The following is a 26,178-nucleotide window of genomic DNA, read 5'->3' on the forward strand; positions in this document are numbered from 1 at the left end:
TGCTCAGTCTTGTTTTATCCATCAGTGTTATATGTTTTATACTTGTGTGATGAGAACGGTGGAGATGGCAGGATTAGAGCTGATCATAGATGTATCTTCTCCATCTGTCGGTGACTGTTATAATATTTGTTTCAGGGTGAAGATCTGACCCATATTAATACTACAGAGACATATGTGAGGGGGGATGAGTGGTGTAAAGAGGAGATTCCCACATATGACTACCCAGGTGAGTAGTGACCTCTAAATGCAGAGAGGTCACAGATTCTTCTCATCACCGGCTGTGGCTGGTTTATCGGTGGTGTAGTCCGGCCGTATTACCATGATCACCATTTTGCCTCTAGACCACAACATTCTCCTCCACCCAAAACTGTTCAAATGACTTTGGGCATTGAAAGCCCTTTTCTATAGAACTTAGAACCTGGTAGATCCACCTACCCCCTGGGTTTAGGAGACGCTGTTACCTGCCCAGATCTGTGAACTATAAAGCCAAATGACAGCGTACGTAGATTGTGCTGACAAAATAGAAAATCACTTTAAGAAAAATATTATGATGGGCCTGTAAGAGAAAGCGGAGGGTAATGATGCTGTTGGCTTCCTAGAACCCTGAGATCTTATCGGATGAATCTCCCTTCTCTCCCTTCTGTGCTGCTGAATGTGATCATATGGTCCCTACAAGACCAGGTCCCGTCTTTCTGGCCAAACTTCACTTTTATGATCGACAACATTAAATGTGCAGTGAGGCCAAGTGTGAATTTCTGGACAATAACAGAGTTTCCCTTTATCCTGACTTTTCAATTTGTATTAAAACCGACTAACTTCCAGGAAGATTGTGATAATCTACATAAAACCCATCACACCGGTGCCATGATATATCTCTGAGCTGTGCGTGGCTGATGGCTGTAATATACATTTATTCCCGCCTGCAGCAGATGTGTTGGCTCCAGCCCTGGTTTCATGGATTCACTCCACCTCATAAATTACATTGTTTTTAATCCTAAGAAATTCAGATTACTGCACAATCTCTCCTGAAATGGGGAGCAATATTATTTTCTCTAATCTGGTCAGGATTCATAGTAGCTCCAATGGTCCACCATAAATGAATGCAACTCTGGTTTACTGTTGTTTAAACTGTATTTGTAGCTTTCAGTTAACGAGATTCTTATGCTCTGGGGTGGGCTGTAGGTGGAGCTTTATGTGGTGCTCTGGGGCGGGCTGTGGGCGGGGCTTTATGTGGCGCTCTGGGGCAGGCTTTATGTGGTGCTCTGGGGCAGGGCTGTGGGAGGTGTTTATGTGGTGCTCTGGGGCAGGGCTGTGGGTGGGGCTTTATGTGGTGCTCTGTGGCGGGGCTGTGAGCTCTGATTAAATATTCATCTTTATTGGCTTCTGACAGGTTGCTGATCCCTCACTGACCTGCCCCCATTTTTACATAATGCATATAATAGCATTGATAATTATTGCTGATAATGCCTATAATATTGGGGCTATTGTGAGGATTAGAAAAAAAAATTATATCCAGCAAAATGACACCAGCGGCGCCTGTCAAGTAGCATCTATCTCTTATAGATGCTACTGCACAGGCGCCGCCATCACCGGTGACATTTTGCTGAATGTAATTTTTTTTCTAATTCTCCCAATAGCCACAATATTATAGGCATTATCAACAATAATATCAACACTATTGTATGCATTATGTAAAAATGGGGGGCAGGTCAGTGAGAGATCAGTGACCTGTCATAAGCCAATACAGATGAATATGTAATCAGAGCACCACATAAAGCCACGCCCACAGGTCACACACAGCTCCGCCTCAGAGCACCACAAAGCCCCGCCTCAGAGCACGAGAATCTCATTAACTGAAAACTACAAATACAGATTAAATAACAGCCACAAGACGGATTTCATCACCAGGTATCAGTGTAATCAGTATAAAACTTGGTGAAATATTACAATCCAGCCATGGCCGATGCTGCAATATCATCGGCCACAGCTGGAGACTGTGATCTGCCCCCAGCCCCTGACTGACGGCGGCGATTTGCCGCCGTCGTCAGTCTTTCATCCCCTCCGTTCGGCCCTCCACTGCTCTCTCACCTCCATCCTGTTCTCCGCCCCCCCCCCACGCAGTCCAATCCCACCCCCCCGTACCTCACAAGTCCTGGTGTCCATCTCGATGTCCGTCCGTCTTCTGAAATGGGCGCCGCCATCTTCCAAAATGCCGGCCAGCAGATTTATTCATTCATTCCAGGTACATTTTGATCACTGTGATAGGTTCTATCACAGTGATCAAAATAAAAAAATAGTAAATAAACCCACCTCTTTTATTGCCCCCATAGGTAGGGAAAATAATGAAATAAAGAAAATATATTTATTTTTATTTTTCCACTAGGGTTAGGGTTAGAATTAGGGTTAGAATTGAGGTTAGGGTTAGAGTTAGGGTTGGAATTAGGGTTAGAGTTAGGGTTGGAAATAGGGCTAGGGTTAGGGTTGGAGTTAGGGTTAGAATTAGGGTTACGGTTGGAATTAGTGTTAGGGTTAGAGTTAGGGTTGGAATTAGGGCTGGGGTGATGGCTGGAATTAGGGATAGGGTTAGAATTAGGGCTAGGGTTGAGGTTGGAATTAGGGTTGGGGTTGGAATTAAGGTTAGTGTTGGAATTAGAGTTAGGCTTGGGATTAGGGTTAGGGGTGTGTTGGGTTAGGATTGTGATTAGTGTTATGGTTAGGGTTCGGATTAGGGTTAGGGGTGTGTTGGGGTTAGTGTTGGAGTTAGAATTGAGGGGTTTCCACTGTTTAGGCACATCAGGGACTCTCCAAACGTGACATGGCGCCACCATTAATTCCAGCCAATCTTGCATTCAAAAAGTCAAACGGTGCTCCCTCCTTTCCGAGCCCCGACATGCACCCAAACAGTGGTTTACCCCAATATATGGGGCATCAGCGTACTCAGGAAAAATTGCACAACTAATTTCTAATTTCTCCTGTTACCCTTGGGAAAATAACAAAGTTGGGGGCTAAAAAATTATTTTGTGGAAAAAAAAAAAGATTTTTATTTTTACGGCTCTGCGTTATAAAATTCTGTGAAGCACTTGTGGGTTCAAAGTGCTCACCACACATCTAAATAAGTTCCCTGGGGGTCTAGTTTCCAAAATGGGTTCACTTGTAGAGGAGCACCAATGTTTAGGCACACAGGGGCTCTCCAAACCTGTCATAGTGTCCACTAACGATTGGAGCTAATTTTCCATTCAAAAAGTCAAATAGCACTCCTTCCCTTCCGAGCCCTGCCGTGCACCCAAACAGTGGTTTACCCCCACATATGAGGTATCATTGTACTCAGGTGAAATTGCCCAACAAATTTTCGGAACCATTTTATCCTGCTGCCCATGTGAAAAAATTGAGGCTAAAAGAAAATTTTTGTGAAAAAAAGTACTTTTTAATTTTTATGGATCAATTTGTGAAGCACCTGGGGATTCAAAGTGCTCACTATGCATCTACATAAGTTCCTTGGGGGGTTCTAGTGTCCAGAATGGGGTCACTTGTGGGGGAGCTCCAATGTTTAGACACACAGGCGCTCTCCATACTTGACATGATGTTCACTATCGATTGGAGCTAATTTTCCATTCAAAAAGTCAAATGGCGCTCCTTCCCTTCCGGGCCCTGCCGTGCGCCCAAACAGTGGTTCCCTCCACATATGGGGTTTCAGCGCACTCAGGAAAAATTGGACAACAATATTTGGGGTCCCGTTTCTCTTTTTACCCTTGGGAAAATAAAAAAAATTGTTGCTAAAAGATAATTTTTGTGACTAAAAAGTTAAATGTTCATGTATAGTTGACCGATGCACAGTGACACCATCTGCAGCAAGTTGATGCTGCAGCTCTCTGGAGGTGGTCTGAGGATTGTCCTTGACTGATCTCACCATTCTTCTTCTCTGCCTTTCTGATGTTTTTCTTGGCCTGCCACTTCTGGCCTTAACAAGAACTGTACCTGTGTTCTTCCATTTCCTTACTATGTTCCTCACAGTGGAAATTGACAGGTTAAATCTCTGAGACAGCTTTTTGTATCCTTCCCCTGAACAACTATGTTGAATAATCTTTGTTTTCAGATCATTTGACAGTTGTTTTGAGGAGCCCATGGTGCCACTCTTCAGAGGAGATTCAAACAGGAGAACAACTTGCAAGTGGCCACTTTAAGTAGCTTTTCTCATGATTGCATACACCTGGCTATGAAGTTCAAAGCTCAATGAGGTTACAAAACCAAAAAAAGTGCTTTAGTAAGTCAGTAAAAAGTAGGTAGGAGTATTTAAAACAAGAAAATGATAAGGGTGCCCATACTTATGCACCTGTCAAATTTTGTTTGAATGCAGATTGCACATTTTCTGTTCGTGCAATAAACCTCACATCAAGGCAGAAACATTACTGTGCTCAACAGTTATTAGATATATGAAACTGAAATAGCTGTTGAAAAAAAAACAATTTTTATAAAGCATTAAGCTTAAGATGAATAGGGGTGCCCAAACTTTTTCATATAACTGTATTTCGTGGCACAGCTGTGTTGGTGCACAAAATAGGTTCCCCAAACCAGTGAATACATAATATAATAAATTGGCACTCAACTTATTTGCGTCTGTTGCTTAGAAAGTAGTATTTTTATTGCAGTCCAAATAAACGTTTCGGTCTGAACAAGACCTTCCTCAAGAAACTGCATCAAACATTGTACAAGAAAAAAAATCCAAAAGGATACATCAAGATGTATATAGGAAAGGTACAAATAACAAAACAAAGTAAATCTCAAAATAATATAATTCCAAATGGGTGCATGGTGATGGAAGTGAGGATAGGGAACACATAAGGAAGGGAGAGAAGGAAGTAACTACATACCCGACTGCTCTTGTGGTGTCACTAATGGGTGTCACTGCACCTCAATAAAGGCCAAAATGTATGTTAGGGCTCACTCTGTAGAGGCTCATGGGAGAGTAATCTCCCTAAAGGATAAGGATACATGTATGAGATAGGTACAAGGGTAAAAGACATATAAAGACGTAACAGTGAAGCTAATATACTGACCAGATGCAACCATATGTCTAGAAAGACATTTAGTGTAGAGCTTCAGCTTGTTCATAGAAGAAAAGGCTGCAATAGTATATATAGACCAATAAAGACCCTATCACATATAATGTATATAGTGTGCCGAGATAATAGGGTATATGGTGTCTTACCTAACGTAGATGACTTAGTGTAAAAGTCACAGAGGAGATATGAGGGATGCACCCTAAAGTGTATCTATAAAATACAATAAAATGAGTCTACCGTATGCTTGGGTAAGTGTAAATAGTATTGTATATAGCTCACCTAGTATATGTAGCCTGGTGGGGAGGTCACAAGTAATAAGATGAGCGTACCTATAATATACATAGTGATAAGTATACGGCTTCATATTGAAATAGAATAGATGCTAGTGAAGTATATCTTACCCAAATGTAGACAAGTGGTACCCCTACTCTCTGGGCACATGGCAGTGTTCAGAAGGGAAGGAGCGCCATTTAGCTGTTTCAATGCAGATCTAGCTGGAATAGTTTGCAGACACAATGTATTGGGAGCACTTTTCATGGTCAACTGGCAGCTCAAAAGATCTCCACCATGAACATGCTTGGCACTATCTTCTCTGCTTTCCATATCCCAAGGATTGCCTTGCTCATCGCCTTTTAACACCTTTACATGGATATGGACTTACACTGGCACCCCTAGGCTTAAACCATGGTGTTACCTGCTATTCTTTTGTATTAGATGGCAAGCTGAATAGTCAGGTAGCTGGGTCAGAACCAGAGGGACAGAATAGAGGATCAGAAGACACAAGAGTAGTCAGTAATCGAGCCATGGTCACAACAGTAAACAAATACACTAGCCGCAAGCTGAGCACAGAGGACTGAACCAGAGGAGAACTACGCTGTTTCTGGCAGATTCCGGCCATGTGCTTTGAGCTTTAGTACGGTGTGGTACTTTCCAATTGGTTGAAGTAGGGAGCAGATTACTCCAGCAGGACAACAGGAACATATCTGTTATGATCCTTAGTGGCTTAGGATCACAAATCTGACCAGCTAAGTAAGAGAACATAGGACGAGCTCTGGGGATGTGGTAACTGGACTGACCGCAAACCTGATCCTAACCGCACACACTATAGGCAGCCGTGGAACGTACCTAGAAATCCTAGACGTCTCTTCATAGCCTGAGAAACTGACTACCCCAAAAGAAATAACCCCAAAGTTTAGAACAGCCCCCCACAAATAATAACGGTGAGTAAAGGAGAAAGCACAAATGCAGTAATGAAAACAGGTTCAGCAAAGGAGGCCCGCTAATCACTAGATAGAAAGAGGACAGTAAAGAATCTATGCGGTCAGTACAAAACCCTATCCAAAAATATCCACGCAGAGGATGCAAGAACCCCCACACCAACTAACAATGTGAGGGGAGAACCTCCGCACTCCAGAGCTACCAGCAAGCAAAAAGATCACATATTAGCAAGCTGGACTGAACTCATCATATACTGAGAAAACATATTGAACAAAGATGAGCAAAAATGAACTAGCAAAAACTTAGCTTCTCTTGGAGAGCCAGATCAAGAATGAAGTCAGGAGAGATCAAAACCAGCACTGAATACAACGACAGCAGGCAAAAAGTGAAGGTCCAGGTGAGTTAAATAGAAAACCTGAATAGCAGGTGACGAGGCAGCTGATCCCAGCCACAGACCCGCAGAATAACAAAAGAGCCACCAGGGGGAGCCCAAAGATAGAACTCACACAGTACCACTCACGACCACAGGAGGGAGTCCGAAAACAGAGTTCACAACAGTACCCCCCCTTGAGGAGGGGTCACCGAACCCTCATCAGAACCCCCAGGGCGATCAGGATGAGCCACCTGAAAGGCACAAACCAAATCGGCCGCATGAACATCAGAGGCGACAACCCAGGAATTAACCTCCTGACCATAGCCCTTCCACTTAACCAAGTACTGAAGCCTCCGCCTTGAAATACGAGAATCCAAGATCTTCTCCACCACGTACTCCAATTCTCCCTCAACCAGCACCGGGGCAGGAGGATCAACCGAAGGAACCACAGGCACCACATACCTCCGCAACAAAGACCTATGGAACACATTATGAATGGCAAACGATGCTGGTAGGTCCAAACGAAATGACACAGGGTTGAGGATTTCCAAAATTTTATAAGGACCGATGAAACGAGGCTTAAACTTAGGAGAAGAAACCTTCATAGGAACCTAACGAGAAGACAACCACACCAAATCCCCCACACGAAGTCGGGGACCCACACAGCGACGGCAGTTAGCAAAGCGCTGAGCCTTCTCTTGTGACAACGTCAAATTGTCCACCACATGGTTCCAAATCTGCTGCAACCTATCCACCACAGAATCTACCCCAGGACAGTCAGAAGGCTCAACCTGACCCGAGGAAAAACGAGGATGAAAACCAGAATTACAAAAAAAAGGCAAAACCAAAGTAGCAGAGCTAGCCCGATTATTAAGGGCAAACTCGGCCAATGGCAAAAAAGTCACCCAGTCATCCTGATCAGCAGAAACAAAACATCTTAAATAAGTTTCCAAGGTCTGATTAGTTCGCTCTGTTTGGCCATTCGTCTGAGGATGGAAGGCCGAAGAAAAAGATAAATCAATGCCCATCTTAGCACAAAAGGAACGCCAAAATCTGGACACAAACTGGCATCCTCTGTCAGACACAATGTTTTCAGGGATGCCGTGCAAACGAACCACATTCTGAAAAAACAGCGGAACCAAATCGGAGGAGGAAGGCAACTTAGGCAAAGGCACCAAATGGACCATTTTAGAAAAACGATCACAAACCACCCAGATGACAGACATTCTCCGAGAAACTGGAAGATCCGAAATAAAATCCATAGAAATATGCTTCCAAGGCCTCATCGGAACTGGCAAAGGCAAAAGCAATCCACTGGCACGAGAACAGCAAGGCTTAGCCCGAGCACAAATCCCACAGGACGGCACAAAGAAACGCACATCCCGTGACAAGGAAGGCCACCAGAAGGACCTAGCCACCAAATCTCTGGTACCAAAAATCCCAGGATGACCTGCCAACACCGAAGAATGAACCTCGGAAATAACTCTGCTGGTCCATCTATCTGGGACAAACAGTCTCTCTGGTGGACAACGGTCAGGTCTATCCACCTGAAATTCCTGTAACACCCGTCGCAAATCTGGGGAAATGGCAGACAAAATCACCCCCTCTCTGAGGATACCAGCCGGTTCTGAAACTCCAGGAGAGTCAGGCACAAAACTCCTAGAAAGAGCATCCGCCTTCACGTTCTTCGAACCAGGAAGGTACGAGACCACGAAATCAAAACGGGAGAAAAACAGCGACCATCGAGCTTGTCTAGGATTTAACCGTTTGGCAGACTCGAGATAAATCAAATTTTTGTGATCAGTCAAGACCACCACACGATGCTTAGCTCCCTCTAGCCAATGTCGCCACTGCTCAAATGCCCACTTCATTGCCAACAACTTCCGATTACCAACATCATAATTCCGCTCGGCAGGCGAAAATTTTCTTGAAAAGAAAGCACATGGCTTCATCACAGAGCCATCAGAGCTTCTCTGCGACAAAACAGCCCCTGCTCCAATCTCAGAAGCATCAACCTCGACCTGGAAGGGAAGAGAGACATCTGGCTGACATAAGACTGGAGCCGAAGAAAATCGGCGCTTCAGCTTCCGAAAGGCCTCCACGGCCGCAGGAGACCAGTTAGTCACATCAGAACCCTTCTTGGTCAAATCCGTCAAAGGCTTAACCACACCAGAAAAATTAGCGATGAAGCGACGGTAAAAATTAGCAAAACCCAAGAACTTCTGAAGACTCTTAACCGATGTAGGTTGAGTCCAATCATGAATAGCCTGGACCTTGACTGGGTCCATCTCAATAGTAGAAGGAGAAAAAATAAAGCCCAAAAAGGAAATCTTCTGGACTCCGAACAGACATTTTGAGCCCTTCACAAATAAGGAATTGGCACGCAGGACCTGAAATACCATCCTGACCTGCTTCACATGGGACTCCCAATCATCAGAAAAGACCAAAACATCATCTAGATACACAATCATAAATTTATCCAGATATTCTCGGAAGATGTCGTGCATGAAGGACTGAAACACAGAAGGGGCATTAGAAAGTCCAAAAGGCATCACCAAGTACTCAAAATGGCCTTCGGGCGTATTAAATGCTGTTTTCCATTCATCGCCCTGCTTTATACGCACAAGATTATACGCACCACGAAGATCTATCTTGGTGAACCAACTAGACCCCCTAATCCGAGCAAACAGATCAGACAACAATGGCAAAGGGTATTGGAATTTGACCGTGATTTTATTTAGAAGGCGATAAAATATACAGGGTCTTAAAGAACCATCCTTCTTGGCCACAAAAAAGAATCCTGCACCAAGAGGGGACGAGGACGGGCGAATATGTCCCTTCTCCAAAGACTCCTTTACATAACTCCACATAGCGGCATGTTCCGGCACAGACAAGTTAAACAGTCGTCCCTTAGGGAACTTACTACCAGGAATCAAATTTATAGCACAATCACAATCCCTATGAGGAGGTAGGGCACCGGATTTGGGCTCATCAAATACATCCTGGTAGTCCAACAAAAACTCAGGGACTTCAGAAGGAGTAGAGGAAGCAATTGATACCAAAGGAGCATCACCATGAATTCCCTGGCAACCCCAACTTAACACAGACATTGCTTTCCAATCCAAGACTGGATTATGAGCCTGCAGCCATGGCAGCCCCAACACGACAACGTCATGCAAATTATATAACACAAGAAAGCGAATCACCTCCTGATGTGTAGGAGTCATACACATGGTCACTTGAGTCCAGTACTGAGGTTTATTCTTGGCCAATGGCGTAGCATCAATTCCCTTCAATGGAATAGGGAACTGCAAAGGCTCCAAGACAAAACCACAGCGCCTGGCAAATGACAAATCCATCAGATTCAGGGCAGCACCTGAATCCACAAAAGCCATCACAGGGTAGGATGACAGAGAGCAAATCAAAGTAACAGACAAAATGAATTTAGGCTGTACAGTACCAATGGTGACAGATTTAGCGAACTTTTTTGTGTGCTTAGAACAATCTGAGATGACATGAGCAGAATCACCACAGTAGAAGCACAACCCATTCTGACGTCTATGATTTTGCCGTTCAATTCTGGTCAGAATCCTGTCACATTGCATAGACTCAGGTTTCTGTTCAGAAAACACCGCCAGTTGGTGCACAGGTTTGCGCTCCCGCAAACGCTGATCAATCTGAATGGCCAAAGCCATTGACTCATTCAGACTCGCAGGCGTGGGGAACCCCACCATAACATTCTTAAGGGCTTCGGAAAGACCCTTTCTGAAAGTTGCTGCCAGGGCACACTCATTCCATTGAGTAAGCACTGACCATTTCCTGAATTTCTGACAATAAACCTCTGCTTCATCCTGACCCTGAGAAAGGGTCAGCAAAGCCTTTTCTGCCTGGTCCTCAAGATTAGGCTCCTCATAAAGCAAACCAAGCGCCAGAAAAAACGCATCCACATTCAGCAATGCGGGGTCTCCTGGCGCCAGGGAGAAGACCCAATCCTGAGGGTCACCACGTAACAAGGAAATAATAATTTTAACTTGCAGAGCAGGATTACCAGAGGAACGAGGTCTCAAAGAAAGAAATAACTTGCAATTATTCTTAAAATTCAAAAACCTAGATCTAGCTCCAGAAAACAACTCAGGGATAGGTATTTTAGGCTCTGACATAGGACTGTGAAAGACATAGTCCTGAAAGCTTTGTACCCTTGCAGTAAGCTGATCCATATTAGAAGTCAAACTCTGAATATCCATGTCTGCAGCTGAATTCAAAGCCACCCAGAGATTAAGGGGAGGAGAGAAGCAAGACAAACTGCAGCAAAGAAAAAAAAATGCACTCAGGACTTCTCTTATCCCGCTTCTGCGATGCATTTAACACTTTAAAGGCCTGCTGTACTGTTATGATCCTTAGTGGCTTAGGATCACAAATCTGACCAGCTAAGGCTACGTTCACATTTGCGTTGTGCGCCGCAGCGTCGGCGCCGCAGCGCACAACGCAAACAAAAACGCAGCAAAACGCATGCACAACGCAGCGTTTTGCGCCGCATGCGTCGTTTTTTTCATTGGATTTGGACGCAGCAAAAATGCAACTTGCTGCGTCCTCTGCGCCCCGACGCGGGCGCCGCAGCGACGCATGCGGCGCAAAACGCAAGTGCGCCGCATGTCCATGCGCCCCCATGTTAAATATAGGGGCGCATGACGCATGCGGCGCCGCTGCGGCGCCCGACGCTGCGGCGCTGGCCGCAAATGTGAACGTAGCCTAAGTAAGAGAACATAGGACAAGCTCTGGGGATGTGGTAACTGGACTGACCGCAAACCTGATCCTAACCGCACACACTATAGGCAGCCGTGGAACGTACCTAGAAATCCTAGACGTCTCTTCACAGCCTGAGAAACTGACTACCCCTAGAGAGAAATAAAAGCCTCACTTGCCTCAGAGAAATAACCCCAAAGTTTAGAACAGCCCCCCACAAATAATAACGGTGAGTAAAGGAGAAAGCACAAACGCAGTAATGAAAACAGGTTCAGCAAAGGAGGCCCACTAATCACTAGATAGAAAGAGGACAGTAAAGAATCTATGCGGTCAGTACAGAACCCTATCCAAAAATATCCACGCAGAGGATGCAAGAACCCCCACACCAACTAACGATGTGAGGGGAGAACCTCAGCACCCCAGAGCTACCAGCAAGCGAAAAGATCACATATTAGCAAGCTGGACTGAACTCATCATATACTGAGAAAACATATTGAACAAAGATGAGCAAAAATGAACTAGCAAAAACTTAGCTTCTCTTGGAGAGGCAGATCAAGAATGAAGTCAGGAGAGATCAAAACCAGCACTGAATACGACAGCAGGCAAAGAGTGAAGGTCCAGGTGAGTTAAATAGAAAACCTGAATAGCAGGTGACGAGGCAGCTGATCCCAGCCACAGACCCGCAGAATAACAAAAGAGCCACCAGGGGGAGCCCAAAGATAGAACTCACACAGTACCACTCACGACCACAGGAGGGAGTCCGAAAACAGAGTTCACAACACAGATCACAGATGAGATTGGAAACACCATATGCAGAAGCCCTAATAAGACTAAATGGCAAAAATCAAGAATATTCGAAACCCCATAAAGTGATTCCATTTCATAAATTAGTTCAGTGAGGGTTATAATCTATACATATGTGGTCAAAATTGTTGGTAACCCTCATTTAATGACAGAAAAACCCACAATGGTCACAGAAATAACTTGAATCTGACAAAAGTAAAAAGAAATAAGGCTACGTTCATATTTGCGTTGTGCGCCGCAGCGTCGGCGCCGCAACGCACAACGCAAACAAAAACGCAGCAAAACGCATGCACAACGCTGCGTTTTGCGCCGCATGTGTCCTTTTTTTCATTGATTTTGGACGCAGCAAAAATGCAACTTGCTGCGTCCTCTGCGCCCGGACGCGGGTGCCGCAGTGACGCATGCGGCGCAAAACGCAAGTGCGACGCATGGCCATGCGCCCCATGTTAAATATAGGGGCGCATGACGCATGCGGCGACGCTGCGGCGCCCGACGCTGCGGCACTGACCGCAAATGTGAACGTAGCCTAAAAGATCTATGAAAATGAAGAAATGAAAGTCAGATGTTGCTTTTCATCCATGCTTCCACAGAATTTAAACAAAAATAAAACTCATGAAATAGGCCTGAACTGAAATGATGGTACCCCTGAAAATAATGTGACAAAGGGACACGTTAAATCGCGGTGTGTCCACTAACTAGCATCACCATTGTCTACAATCATGGAATCAGTGAGTGGCCTGTATATAGGGCTACAGATACTCATACTCACCGTGCTGTGTGGTGACATGGTGTTTATCACAGTCAACATGGACCAGAGGAAGCGAAGGAAAGAGTTGTCTGAGGAGATTAGAAAGAAAATTATAGACAAATATGTTAAAGGTAAAAGTTATAAGACATCTCAAAGCTGCTTGATGTTCCTGTGACTACAGTTGCACATCTTATTCAGAAATGTAAGATCCATGGGACTGTAGCCAACCTCCCTGGACGTGGCCACAGGAGGAAAATTGATGGCAAATCATAGAGACCGATAATACGAATGATAACAAAAGAGCCCAGAAAAACCGATTAAAGGTGAACTTCAAGCTCAAGGAACATCAGTGTCAGATCGTACCATCTGTCGTTGCATGAGCCAAAGTGGACTTCTTGGGAAATGACCAATGAGGACACCATTGTTGAAAAAAAAAATCATAAAACCCCCCACATCCGATCACTGGCTCGCTCTTCTTATCTGCATCTCAAAAACATTTCCAGAATTCGCCCTTTTCTTACTTTCGACTCTGCAAAAACTCTTACTGTCTCACTTATTCATTCTCGTCTGGACTATTGTAACTCTCTACTAATTGGCCTACCTTTTACCAGACTCTCCCCGCTCCAATCTGTCCTGAATGCTGCTGCCAGGATCATATTCCTCGCCAACCGTTACACCGATGCCTCTACCTTGTGCCAGTCATTACACTGGCTACCCATCCAATCCAGAATCCAGTACAAAACTACTACCCTCATCCACAAAGCACTCCATGGCTCAGCACCACCCTACATCTCCTCTCTGGTCTCAGTCTACCAACCTACCCGTGCCCTCCGCTCTGCTAATGACCTCAGGTTAGCATCCTCAATAATCAGAACCTCCCACTCCCGTCTCCAAGACTTTACACGTGCGGCGCCGATTCTTTGGAATGCACTACCTAGGTTAATACAATTAATCCCCAATCCCCACAGTTTTAAGCGTGCACTAAAAACTCATTTGTTCAGATTGGCCTACCGCCTCAACGCATTAACCTAATTATCCCTGTGTGGCCTATTAATAAAAAACAACAACATAATCACGTTCCTCCATCATGTTCTCATACACTTTATGCAGTTAATAGCCTCTGTGTCTGTACTGTTACATACTTAGGCAGTTAACTGGTTCATGCAGCTTTACATGAACACCCGAGCCTTACACTATGGCTGGTCCAAATAACTAAAGCAATTGTTACCATCCACCTCTTGTGTCTCCCCTTTTCCTCATAGATTGTAAGCTTGCGAGCAGGGCCCTCATTCCTCCTGGTATCTGTTTTGAACTGTGATTTCTGTTATGCTGTAATGTCTATTGTCTGTACAAATCCCCTCTATAAGTTGTAAAGCGCTGCGGAATATGTTGGCGCTATATAAATAAAATTATTATTATAATTATTATTATATAAAACAGCCAGACTGGAATTTGCCAAACTACATGTTGACAAGCCACAAAGCTTCTGGGAGAATGTCCTATGGACAGATGAGACAAAAATTTATCTTTTTGGCAATGCACATCAGCTCTATGCTCACAGATGGAAAAATGAAGCATATCAAGAAAAGAACACTGTCCCTACTATGAAACATGGAGGAGGCTCTGTTATGTTCTGGGGCTGCATCTGGCACACGGTGTCTAGAATGTGCAGGGTACAATGAAATCTCAAAACTATCAAGGGATTCTAGAGAGAAATGTGCTACCCAGTGTCAGAAAGCTGGGTCTTAGTCGCTGGTCATGAGTCTTGCAACAGGATAATGACCCAAAACACACAGCTAAAAACACCCAAGAATGGCTAAGAGGAAAACATTGGACTATTCTGAAGTGGCCTTTTATGAGCCCTGACATAAATCCTATTGAGCATCTTTGGAAAGAGCTGAAACATGCTGTCTGGAAAAGGCAACCTTCAGACACGAGACAACTGGAGCAGTTTGCTCTTGAGGAGTGGGCCAAAATACCTGTCAAGAGGTGCAGAAGTCTCACTGACAGTTACAGGAATCGTTTGATTGCAGTGATTGCCTCAAAAGGTTGTGCAACAAAATATTAACCATTTCGCGCCAGAGCCTGTTTTTTCCTTCGTGACCGGGCCAATATTTTCAATTCTGACCAGTGTCTCTTTATGAGGTCATAACTCTAAAACGCTTCAATTAATCCTGGTGATTCTGAGACTTTTTCTTATGATATATTGTAATTTATGATAGTGATAACATTTCTTTGATATAACTTGCGTTTATTTGTTAAAAAAATGGAAATTTGGAGAAAATTTTAAAAATTTGGCAATTTTCTAAATATTATGCTCTTAAATTAGAGTCCTATCACTCAAAATAGTTAATTAAAACATTTTCCACATGTCTGCTTGACATCAGCACAATTTTGGAAACAAATTTATTTTGTAAGGGTTAAAAGTTGACCAATGATTTCTCATTTTTAGAACAAAATTTACAAAACCATTTTTTTAAGGACCACATCACATTTGAAGTGAGTTTGGGTGATCAATATGACAGAAAATATTCAAAAGTGACATCATTCTAAAATCTGCACCCTTCAAAGTGCTCAAAACCACATTCAAGATGTTTATTAACCCTTCAGGTGCTTCACAGCAATGAATGGAATGTGAAAGGAAAAAATAAACATTTACTTTTCTTTTACAAAAATGTTCCTTTAAACCTAATTTTTGTTACTTTTGCAAGGTTAACAGGAGAAAATGGACTACACATTTTGTTTTGCAATTTCTCCTGAGTATATCGATACCCCATATATGGGGAAATCTACTGTTTGGGTGCACGGCAGGGCTCGGAATAGAAGGTGCGCTATTTGACTTGTTGAATGTAAAATATGCTGGAAAAATTAGTGGTTGCCATGTCACGTTTGGAGAGCCTCTGATGTGCCTAAACAGTGGAAACCCCCTACAAGTGACACTATTATGGAAACTATACCCCTTAGGGAACTTATCTGGATGTGTATTGAGCACCATTAACGCACAGGTGCTTCACAGACGTTTATAACGTAGAGCCATGAAAATAAAAAATCATATTTTTTCCACAACAAATGGACTTTTCGCCCTCAATTTTTTAAAAAAAGGGTAACAGGAGAAATTCGACCCCAAAAGTTGTTGTGCATTTTGTCCTGAGTATGCTGACATCCATATGTGGGGGTAAACCACTGTTTGGGCGCATGGCAGAGCTCAGAAGGGAAGGAGCGCCATATTGGAGAGCATAGTTTGCTGGAATTGTTTGTGGGTGACATGTTACATTGTAAGAGCCCCTGTGGTGCCAAAACAGCACAAGCCCCCAAAAGTGACTGCATTTTACAAAATACTTCCCTGAATGAATTCTTATAGTGGGGCAGTGAGCATACTGACACCACAGCTGTTCCATAGAAAATTACACCATTGGGCAGCGAAGAAAAATTAATAACATTTTAACCACTAAAATGTTGTTTTAACCCCAAATTTTACATTGGAAAATAGGTAGATAGGTAAATGGTCACTACACCCATAGATAAATTCGCACAGGGGTGTCATTTCCATTTCCCAGAGGGGTGTCATTTCTAAAATGGGGTCACTTCAGGGGGGATTCTGCTGTTATGGCACTTTGGAGAGCTGCTAAGTGCCAGAACAACAGAATCCCTCCTGAAGTGACCCCATTTTGGAAATAACACCCCTCTGGTTTTTCATCTATGAATATAGTGACCATTTTCACTACACGGATGATTTCCAGAAACACGTGGAAGTTTTAGAGCAAAAATGTCATTGTAGTGCCCAATATATTGTGCCCAGCTTGTGTCTCTGGAGACATCCCCCACCTACCCCCGGAAATTGTTAGGTCAGCTCTACTGAAATGTGTCTGTCACTAAATAAACCAAATGCTTGAATGTCAAAACAGTTTAAAAACGTGGTTCTGTGTGGAAGATTGTAAATCAGTCATGGAGGCAATAGGTTGGCAATGATGGGCATTGTGGGCAATAATAGCGGGTATCACGCCTCATTCCTCTCTTGGAACATACACGACATCTTCTCTGGGGGATCTTTCTTGTTTCAGTTGCTGGAATGAGTGCAATAAAATGTCACTCAGTGAGTTCTGACATCTTCAGTAGGGTTGAGCGAAACGGATCGTTCATTTTCATAAGTCGCCGACTTTTGGCAAAGTCGGCGTCTCATGAAACCCGACCCGATCCCTGTGTGGGGTCGGCCACGCAGTACGCGAACTTGGCGCCAAAGTCACATTTCATATGACGCGTTTAGGGCCATTTTTGCAGCCAATGAAGGAGCGGCAGAGTGATGACATAGGAGAGAGAGAGAGAGAGAAAAAAAAAACAATAAAAAAAACCAATTCTTCATTGGGTGTCGTGTTTCGGCCGAACCCCGACATTTCACGGTGGTCGGCCGATTTCACTCGACTCGACTTTTAGGACAGTCGGGTTTTACAAAACCCGACTCGACCCTAAAAAACTAAAGGTCGCTCAACCCTAATCTTCAGATTTTAAAGGATTGGCGGGGATAACATTTTCAAAAACAAGATTTTCAATGATCAAGGAAAGTATCTGCATTTCTGGCTTTTTTTGTGTGACACAAAAGAATTATATGTGGCCACCTGAAACAAATAAATTACTAACTTTTTATGCCAGGTATATGATTTTCTTGATAACTGGTATGGTTGCAGAACCTGGTCTGCAAGCTCCACACCCCCCATACATTTGTTTTAGTCAATGACAGACACAGGTTTTGGAGCAGTGGATCCCTGTTGGTCTGCAGTGGCCCTTGTGGCATCTGTGTGGATCGAGCTCAGGATAAAAATATCTTATTTATCCTTATACTTCGGGGCAAGCATCTATCCATTGCGTAAAGCCCCTGACTGCCCCTTTCGGTACGTTTCATTGACCAATGATTGTGGAAACCCCTGATGGTTTTTGCGAATGGTCCCACAAGCCCCCATGTTATGTTCAACCAGACTTTTAAATGGGGGTATGCTGGTGTAGTACTTGTCAACATACAGATTGTAGCCTTTTTGTTAAAATGGAGTTATCAGCTCCCTAACGATTTTCCAGAAGTCCCCAGATAAGTAGGGCATCCTGGTGGGTTTAGTTGGCTATCTTTCCCCTCATAAATGTGAAAAGCTGATGTGTATCTGGTTGAACTCGTCTCTTGCACATTTTATAGAGCTTTATTCTGAACCTTGCCCTTTTAGAAGGAATAAATTGCTTGAGGTGGAGTCTTCCTTTGAATTTTACAAGGGACTCATCAATGGAAATGTTTTCTGTTAGGGTGTAAAGCTTTAAGAACTTTTCAGTCAAGTCTTCAATGATAGGTCTGATTTTGAATAAACTGTCATGTTCTGGGGCATTTCTGGGCAGGCATCGACTGTTGTCGTTAAAATGCCAAAATCTCATGAGCAATTCATAACAGGTCCTAGGATGAATAGCAGAAAACATAGGGGTGGCTTGAACAGGGCGGTTGGACCAATAGGACCGAATTTTTGTTAACAAGCCCCATAGCAAATGTAAGTCTTAACATTTTTTTCATTTCTAGGACATTAGTTGGTGTCTGTAAATTTGACCTAGCATGATAGGATCGTTGATCTGACACTGACAGGAGATCTGAGGAGAAACAGCGTTTTTATGAGGCAGATCACCCGGGAAAGTTGGTTGCTACAACAAACTTTACTAGTGATTTGTCTCATTGGCTGGTGTTACGCTGAGATCATCAGGACCTGAACTAATCAGGTCTCTATGAGGTCAGGGGTCACAGGAAGTGTTGGGCGCCAGAATCCCCTTGTTATAAGGTATGTGGGGTTCCCGATGAGCACAAAACCGCTGACCATAGACAAACGTCGGCGCTGCACAAAGCCCTGCTAGCTTCGATGTTTATCTACTGTTGGCGGTCAGGAAGCGCTTGAATTAAGGGTACAATCATTTCAGTCCAGGTCTATTTCATGAGTTTTATTTTTTTTTTTAATTCTGTGGAAGCATGGTTGAAAAGCAATGTCTGACTTTTATTTGTTCATTTTCATAGATCTTTTATTTCTTATTACTTTTGTCAGATTCAAGTTATTTCTGTGACCATTGTGGGTTTTTCTGTCATTAAACGAGTGGTACCAACAATTATGACCACATTTGTAGGTGGAATGAATATATTGACTCCACAGCCACTTTCTGAAAATTAGCACGAAGTGGATGTTGGAGAGTGAAAATTACACATTTTCCATTTTATTACCCAGCACATAATGCCCAGATTGTGCTCCAGGAGACACACACCACAGATTAACTGGATTCTTCTCACTATAATATTGCTAAGTACAGGGATCCTAAATGTTGGTTGAGCACACTGCAAGACTCAGAAGTGAGAGCGGATTTTGCTGGATTGGTTTAAAGAAACTATTACTTTTCAACAGCCTTTGAGCCAATAATAGTGTGGGAACCTCTGTTTTTCCATTGACAGATGATGGACCTGAGTGTGAGCTTGTTTTTTCTGAGATGAGAATTGGTATTATTTTCACCTACATAGCATTGATTGGTTTCTTTTTATTCGATATTTGGAAGGCAGAATGAACAAACAGTTGAACACCATGCACTACTGGCTTATCCAACAAGGTTTTCTATTAATTGTGAACTGTCATTGTCATGGTAAATAATTAAAGTTTTTTTACATAGACTGCCATTTTATGTACAGTTTAAGTAGAAATGCTCAAAAATGTAAAACTCGAGGATATCTTATTAAAAAAAATTGTTTATCTTAGCAGATGACTGTACAAGGAGATCAGAGGGACAGCTGACCTCTTCAATTTTTAAATCTGATGATCTTGAGATCCTACAAGATACAACTGAAGTGATTGCTGTTACTCCAGATATATCATCATCCATTCACAGCAAAGATCTGTCATCTGATCCTATGAAACAGGTCCCATCTTCTGATTCATTACTGACTACTAAGGAAAGTCAAAGTCACAAAAGAGGCATTAAAAAACAAACTGCTCCTAAAGCAAAGAAGTCATTATCATGTTCAGCATGTGGGAAATGTTTTAACAGCAAATCACATTTTGTTACACACCAAAGAACTCACACAGGGGAGAAGCCTTTTTCATGTTCAGAATGTGGGAAATGTTTTAAACGGAAATTAAGTTTGGTTCAGCACCATAGAACTCACACAGGGGAGAAGCCTTTTTCATGTTCAGAATGTGGGAAATGTTTTAAACGGAAATCATGTCTGGTTCTGCACCATAGAACTCACACAGGGGAGAAGCCTTTTTCATGTTCAGAATGTGGGAAATGTTTTAAATGGAAATCAGGTTTGGTTCGTCACCAAATAACTCACACAGGGGAGAAGCCTTTTTCCTGTTCAGAATGTGGGAAATGTTTTAAATGGAAAGCAGATTTGGTTCATCACCATAGAACTCACACAGGGGAGAAGCCTTTTTCATGTTCAGAATGTGGGAAATGTTTTAAATGGAAATCAGATTTGGTTGATCACCATGGAACTCACACAGGGGAGAAGCCTTTTTCCTGTTCAGAATGTGGGAAATGTTTTAAAAGGAAAGTGCTTCTTGTTAGTCACCAGAGAACTCACACAGGGGAAAAGCCTTTTTCCTGTTCAGAATGTGGGAAATGTTTTAACCGGAAAGGGAATCGTGATGAGCACCAAAGAACCCACACAGGGGAGAAGCCTTTTTCCTGTTCAGAATGTGGGAAATGTTTTAAATGGAAAGTGAATCTTGTTAGTCACCAGAGAACTCACACAGGGGAAAAGCCTTTTTCCTGTTCAGAATGTGGGAAATGTTTTAACCGGAAAGGGAATCGTGATGAACACCAAAGAACTCACACGGGAGAGAAGCCTTTTTCATGTTCAGAATGTGGGAAATGTTTTAGCCACAGAGGGTATCGTGATGATCACCGAAGAACTCACACAGGAGAGAATCTTTTTTCATGTTCAGAATGTGAGAAATGTTTTAACCGGAAATCAGATTTGGTTCATCACCATAGAACTCACACAGGGGAGAAACCTTTTTCCTGTTCAGAATGTGGGAAATGTTTTAAAAGGAAAGTGCTTCTTGTTAGTCACCAGAGAACTCACACAGGGGAAAAGCCTTTTTCCTGTTCAGAATGTGGGAAATGTTTTAACCGGAAAGGGAATCGTGATGAGCACCAAAGAACCCACACAGGGGAGAAGCCTTTTTCCTGTTCAGAATGTGGGAAATGTTTTAAATGGAAAGTGATTCTTGTTAGTCACCAGAGAACTCACACTGGGGAAAAGCCTTTTTCCTGTTCAAAATGTGGGAAATGTTTTAACCGGAAAGGGAATCGTGATGAACACCAAAGAACCCACAGAGGGGATAAGCCTTTTTCATGTTCAGAATGTGGGAAATGTTTTAACCGAAAAGGGAATCGTGATGAACACCAAAGAACTCACACAGAGGAGAAGCCTTTTTCATTTTGTTAATGTGGGAAATATTTTACTTGGAAATCAACTGTTAATAAACATCAGAGACGTCACATAGGGGAGAAGCCTTTTTTATTTCATAATATGGAATAGTTTTAACCAAAATTGAATCTTCTTAAATATGTTGTCTCTTATGAAAATAGGATAAAACTAAACTTTATTAATTCCAAATGTAAAACTATACCCATAATTTACCCCCTGAAGGTTAGTCAGTAGGTGACTAATAGGAAAAAACATGTACCCTACAGCTCAGTATATAAGGTGATGTGACGTATACACACTCACTCTCCAAGAACCTAATTTCTACGGGTTTCATCGTCCTCACCAAAGGAGACTATTTAATATTGACCTATATTCATGTGAGACTAGACAAAAAACTAAAATCAGAAAACTAGCCACATATTGGCAGATCCCAGACCTCAAACTATATGCTTAAGTCTGTAAGCCACTCCAGTGTCAGGAATAGATAGTATGTGACAATACAGTATAATTCTTGTCTTTTTCCTCCTATGGGGACTGCCCTAGTGTGGTATTGTAACAGCTGTTAATTAGTAGTGCAGACAAATTGTCCTAGACCCCGCTCAGGGTAGGTAAGTGTAATGGTTGTTTTTCTTTTCTTTTTTTATGTTTTCTGATGGGGCCATGCATACCAGGATGGGGGCCAATCATACCAGAATAGGGATGGGGCCCAGCATACTATGATGAGATGGGGGCACTGCATGCCAGGACCGGGATGGGGGCCAATCGTACCAGAATAGGGTGGTGCCCTGCATACTAGGATGAGATGGGGGCCCTGCATACCATTATTAGGATGGGGTTATGCATACCCATACTAGGATAGGGATGAGGAGGTATGCATACCAGGCTAGGGATAAGGGAGCTATGTGTATCAGGGTTCGGATGAGGGGGACATGTGTATCAGGATGTGGGTGAGGGGGCCATATATACCAGGATAGGGGATAATAAGTACAGAATTGACCACATTTTTGCTTTTTTTCTGCCTAATTTCCTCCTCTAAAACCTATGTGCATCTTATAGTCCAAAAAATATGTTATATGTATCTTTTTATTTTTTTCTCAGTGAACTCATTCCTCATGTTTGGCCTCATTAAAATAAAAACACTCACATTCAGCTGGCCTGCCAGCTCCACTTCAGCGGTGTTGAGCCCTGCACACAATCAGCGGCAGCTTCACTGCTCCTTCCTTCGAAGGTATTGAACATCAACAGGAAGCCAGGACCGCGGCTGCTCTCTGACTGCCTCATGATGCTTGATTTGTCTGAAGGTGGGGACAGTGATGTCAGCGCTGATTGGGCACAGTGCTCACATGACGTAAAAACCTCAAAAGAGCCCCAAGAACACGAGCACCAACATCACTGCCACCATGGGAGGTTTGTATGAGGATTTCTATTTTAACAGGCCCAAACATGAGGAATGAGAAGGGCTTGTCCAACTAGTTGTCAACCTTTATAAACATCAAAAATCCCACATAGGGAAAAGCCATTATTATACTTAGAGGGTGAGAAATGAATTACAGGAAAATCGTATTTTGTTGACTTTCAAAAATAACTCAGACCGGGAGAGCCTATATATATTATTGACAAATTGTACAAAAACATGATGCGCGTCGTGCATTCAAGGATGGAATATTATATGGGAGTTTTAAAAGATAAACCAAATACCAACAGAAAATAGATGACCCAAAACAAACATTTATCAGTAAAAATAACTCCTCTTTATTAGGTAAAGAATTGCGCCATTTTCCGATACCCGTCACATCTCCAGTTTTCGTTATCTGGGGTTGAGTGAAGGCTTATTTTTTGTGTGCAGAGCTGCCGTTGTTAATGATACCATTTTGGTGCAGATACATTCTTTGGATCGCCGGTTATTACATTTTAATGAAATGTTGCGGTGACTAGGGTTGAGCGAAACGGATCGGTCATTTTCATAAGTCGCCGACTTTTGGCAAAGTCGGCGTCTCATGAAACCCGACCCGATCCCAGCGTAGGGTTGGCCACGCGGTACGCGAACTTGGCGCCAAAGTCGTGTTTTGAATGACGCGTTTAGCGCCATTTTTCAAGCCAATGAAGGAGTGGCAGAGTGATGACATAGGTGTCAGGGAGCGTGCACACCTATCGCCATTTTTTCGGTTGCGTGTTACAGTGATTTGTAATGTGTAAAACAAGACTTCACGTTCAGGGGAGAGAGAGAGAAGAAAAAAAAAGAAAAATCTTCATTGGGTTTCGTGTTTCGGTCGATGCCCGACTTTTCGTGGTGGTCGGCCGATTTGACTCGACTCGACTTTTAAGATAGTCGGGTTTCGCGAAACCCGACTCGACCCTAAAAAAATGAAAGTCGCTCAACCCTAGCGGTGACCATAAAATGTTGCGTTTTGACTTTTTTTTCTCGCTACGTGATTGGGTTAATTCTTTTTTCATTTTGATAGATCAAGCAATTTTGAACGCGGCAATACCAAATATGTGGATATTTGTTTTTTTATATAAATCAAGTTTATTGAAATATAACGTACAGGAGAACAATCAGATAAGTCAGCAAGTTACCAAGTAATGTTACAAACCTGTCGAGTATTACAATACAGCATCTCCCAGGTCTGCGTAAGTTTGTTTGCTGTCAAATAATGTTGCTGGTTATGATAACACTGTAAAATATTAATAATAAAAGAACAATAAAGGTATTTAATAACACCTTCTGTATAAAGGAAATTGAATCTAGATAAGAAAGAGGACAAACAAAGAAAGTATAGAAAAAGAAAGGAAGAGGAACAGGAGGGGATGAAAATTAGGAGGGGAGGTGGGATACGTATGGAGGGGAACGTGGCCGTCTCATCTCTCCAACGTCTGAGCGACAAATTGACAAAGCGAACCGGGTACGTGCCGATATGTGAATCGTCAGGTTCTTGAAAGCCAATGTTCTAATTCAGGTGTCTCCCTATATACGATCCAGGGGGCACATGTGTTGTATGTTTTATCGGTATTTCCTTAGGTCTGGCTTATCACTTGTTCCATCCTGTAAATATCATTGAGTTCTGCCACAAATTCCAAAAACGAAAGTGACAATTTTTATTGGAAACACCACACAAAAATATTAAAAACAATTAAAAAACCCAACAATATGGGTAGAGGTTTTAGGGTCCACATAAATATCAGGTAAATACCAAAAGAACACTTTACAGCCTATTATCATAAATCATAAATAAGGAAAATGGGATTTTGGATACAAACCCAATTATTTACTGTCTTATTGGGGGATATTTGATCCCTGTGCGACCAAGATACAGTTGCTGTTCCCTCTTCATCCATGAAGGCTGGTTTGGGATAGGTTTTCACAATCTGGTAAAGTGCTTATGGGGAGCGCTATTACTTGGTAGTAACAGCATACATATATTATATACTATCTGGCTATCATGATTTGAGTTTATGGAGATGTGATTTATGATAATAGGCTGTAAAGTAGGGTTGAGCGACTTTTACTTTTTTGGGGTCGAGTCGAGTTTTGCGAAACCCGACTTTGTCAAAAGTCGAGTCGAGTGAAATTGGCCGATCTTCTTGCAAAGTCGGGGTCGTAGTTCGGCCGAAACACGAAACCCAATGCAAGTCAATGGGGAAGCATAGTCGGCAGTGAGTGGAGGCCAGGAAAACACCTACAGTGCCCATTTTAATGCCAAAAACATCAATTCTTGTTACTTAAAGCTTGTCAATCTTAATTTACCTTACAATAATAGGTAGCCTGTTATGAACTGGTGGTTTAGGAGCAACATGGGACGTGCTCTTTAGGAGGTGGTACCTGTACTGACCGCAGTTCCTGAGCTTAACACAACACTAGAAGTAGCCGTGGGATGTTCCTGTCACTCCCTAGACACCTCGTGACAGCCGGAGGACTAACTACCCCTAAAGATAGAAACAGGAAAGCTATCTTGCCTCAGAGAAAATCCCCAAAGGATAGACAGCCCCCCACAAATATTGACTGCGAGTGGAGAGGGAAATGACATATGCAGAATGAAATCAGGATGTAGCAAAGGAGGCCACTCTAGCTAGATAGATAGAACAGGACAGAATACTGTGCGGTCAGTATTAAAAACTAGAAAAATCCTCCACAGAGTTTAAAAAAATCTCCACACCTGACTAAAGGTGTGGAGGGTAAATCTGCTTCCCAGAGCTACCAGCTTAACTGAATAAATCCATACTGACAAGCTGGACTAGAAAAAACATAGAATGTACTGAACAATTAAGTCCACAACATGTGGACTGCAAAGAGCAAAGCAAGGACTTATCTTTGCTGAACTGGTCAGGATATCCGGGAAATCCAAGCAGAGATGTGAATCCAACCAGGAACCATTGGCAACTGGCACTGGCTGAAGGATAGAACCAGGCTAAATAGCCGAGCCAGAATAGACAATCAGTGGAAGCAGCTGCTGACTGCTAAATCCAAGGAGCAGCCGTTCCACTTAAAACCACCGGAGGGAGCCCAAGAGCAGAACTCACAAAAGTGCCACTTACAACCACCGGAGGGAGCCCAAGAGCGGAATTCACAACAGTACCCCCCCTTGAGGAGGGGTCACCGAACCCACACCAGAGCCCCCAGGCCGATCAGGACGAGCCAAGTGAAAAGCACGAACCAAATCGGCGGCATGGACATCGGAGGCAACAACCCAAGAATTATCCTTCTGGCCATAACCCTTCCACTTGACAAGATATTGAAGCCTCCGCCTCGAAAAACGAGAATCCAAAATTTTCTCAACCACATATTCCAACTCCCCCTCAA

The 26,178-nt window shown here is 43.0% G+C and overlaps 1 protein-coding gene across 1 annotated transcript in view; it reads left to right on the forward strand.

Moving 5' to 3' along the window:
• Positions 1-24,905, forward strand: part of LOC143766829 (uncharacterized) — a 193,805-nt gene extending 168,900 nt beyond the window's left edge. Inside the window, exons 7-8 of the mRNA XM_077254810.1 lie at positions 136-226; positions 19,702-24,905. Of these exons, the coding sequence (XP_077110925.1) occupies positions 136-226; positions 19,702-21,398 (1,788 nt within the window). The 3' untranslated portion in view covers positions 21,399-24,905. The remainder of the gene's footprint in view (positions 1-135; positions 227-19,701) is intronic.
• Positions 24,906-26,178: the final 1,273 nt, after the last annotated feature.

Source organism: Ranitomeya variabilis, chromosome 4, assembly GCF_051348905.1.
Source record: "Ranitomeya variabilis isolate aRanVar5 chromosome 4, aRanVar5.hap1, whole genome shotgun sequence".
In the NCBI taxonomy this organism is placed as follows: Eukaryota; Metazoa; Chordata; class Amphibia; order Anura; family Dendrobatidae; genus Ranitomeya; species Ranitomeya variabilis.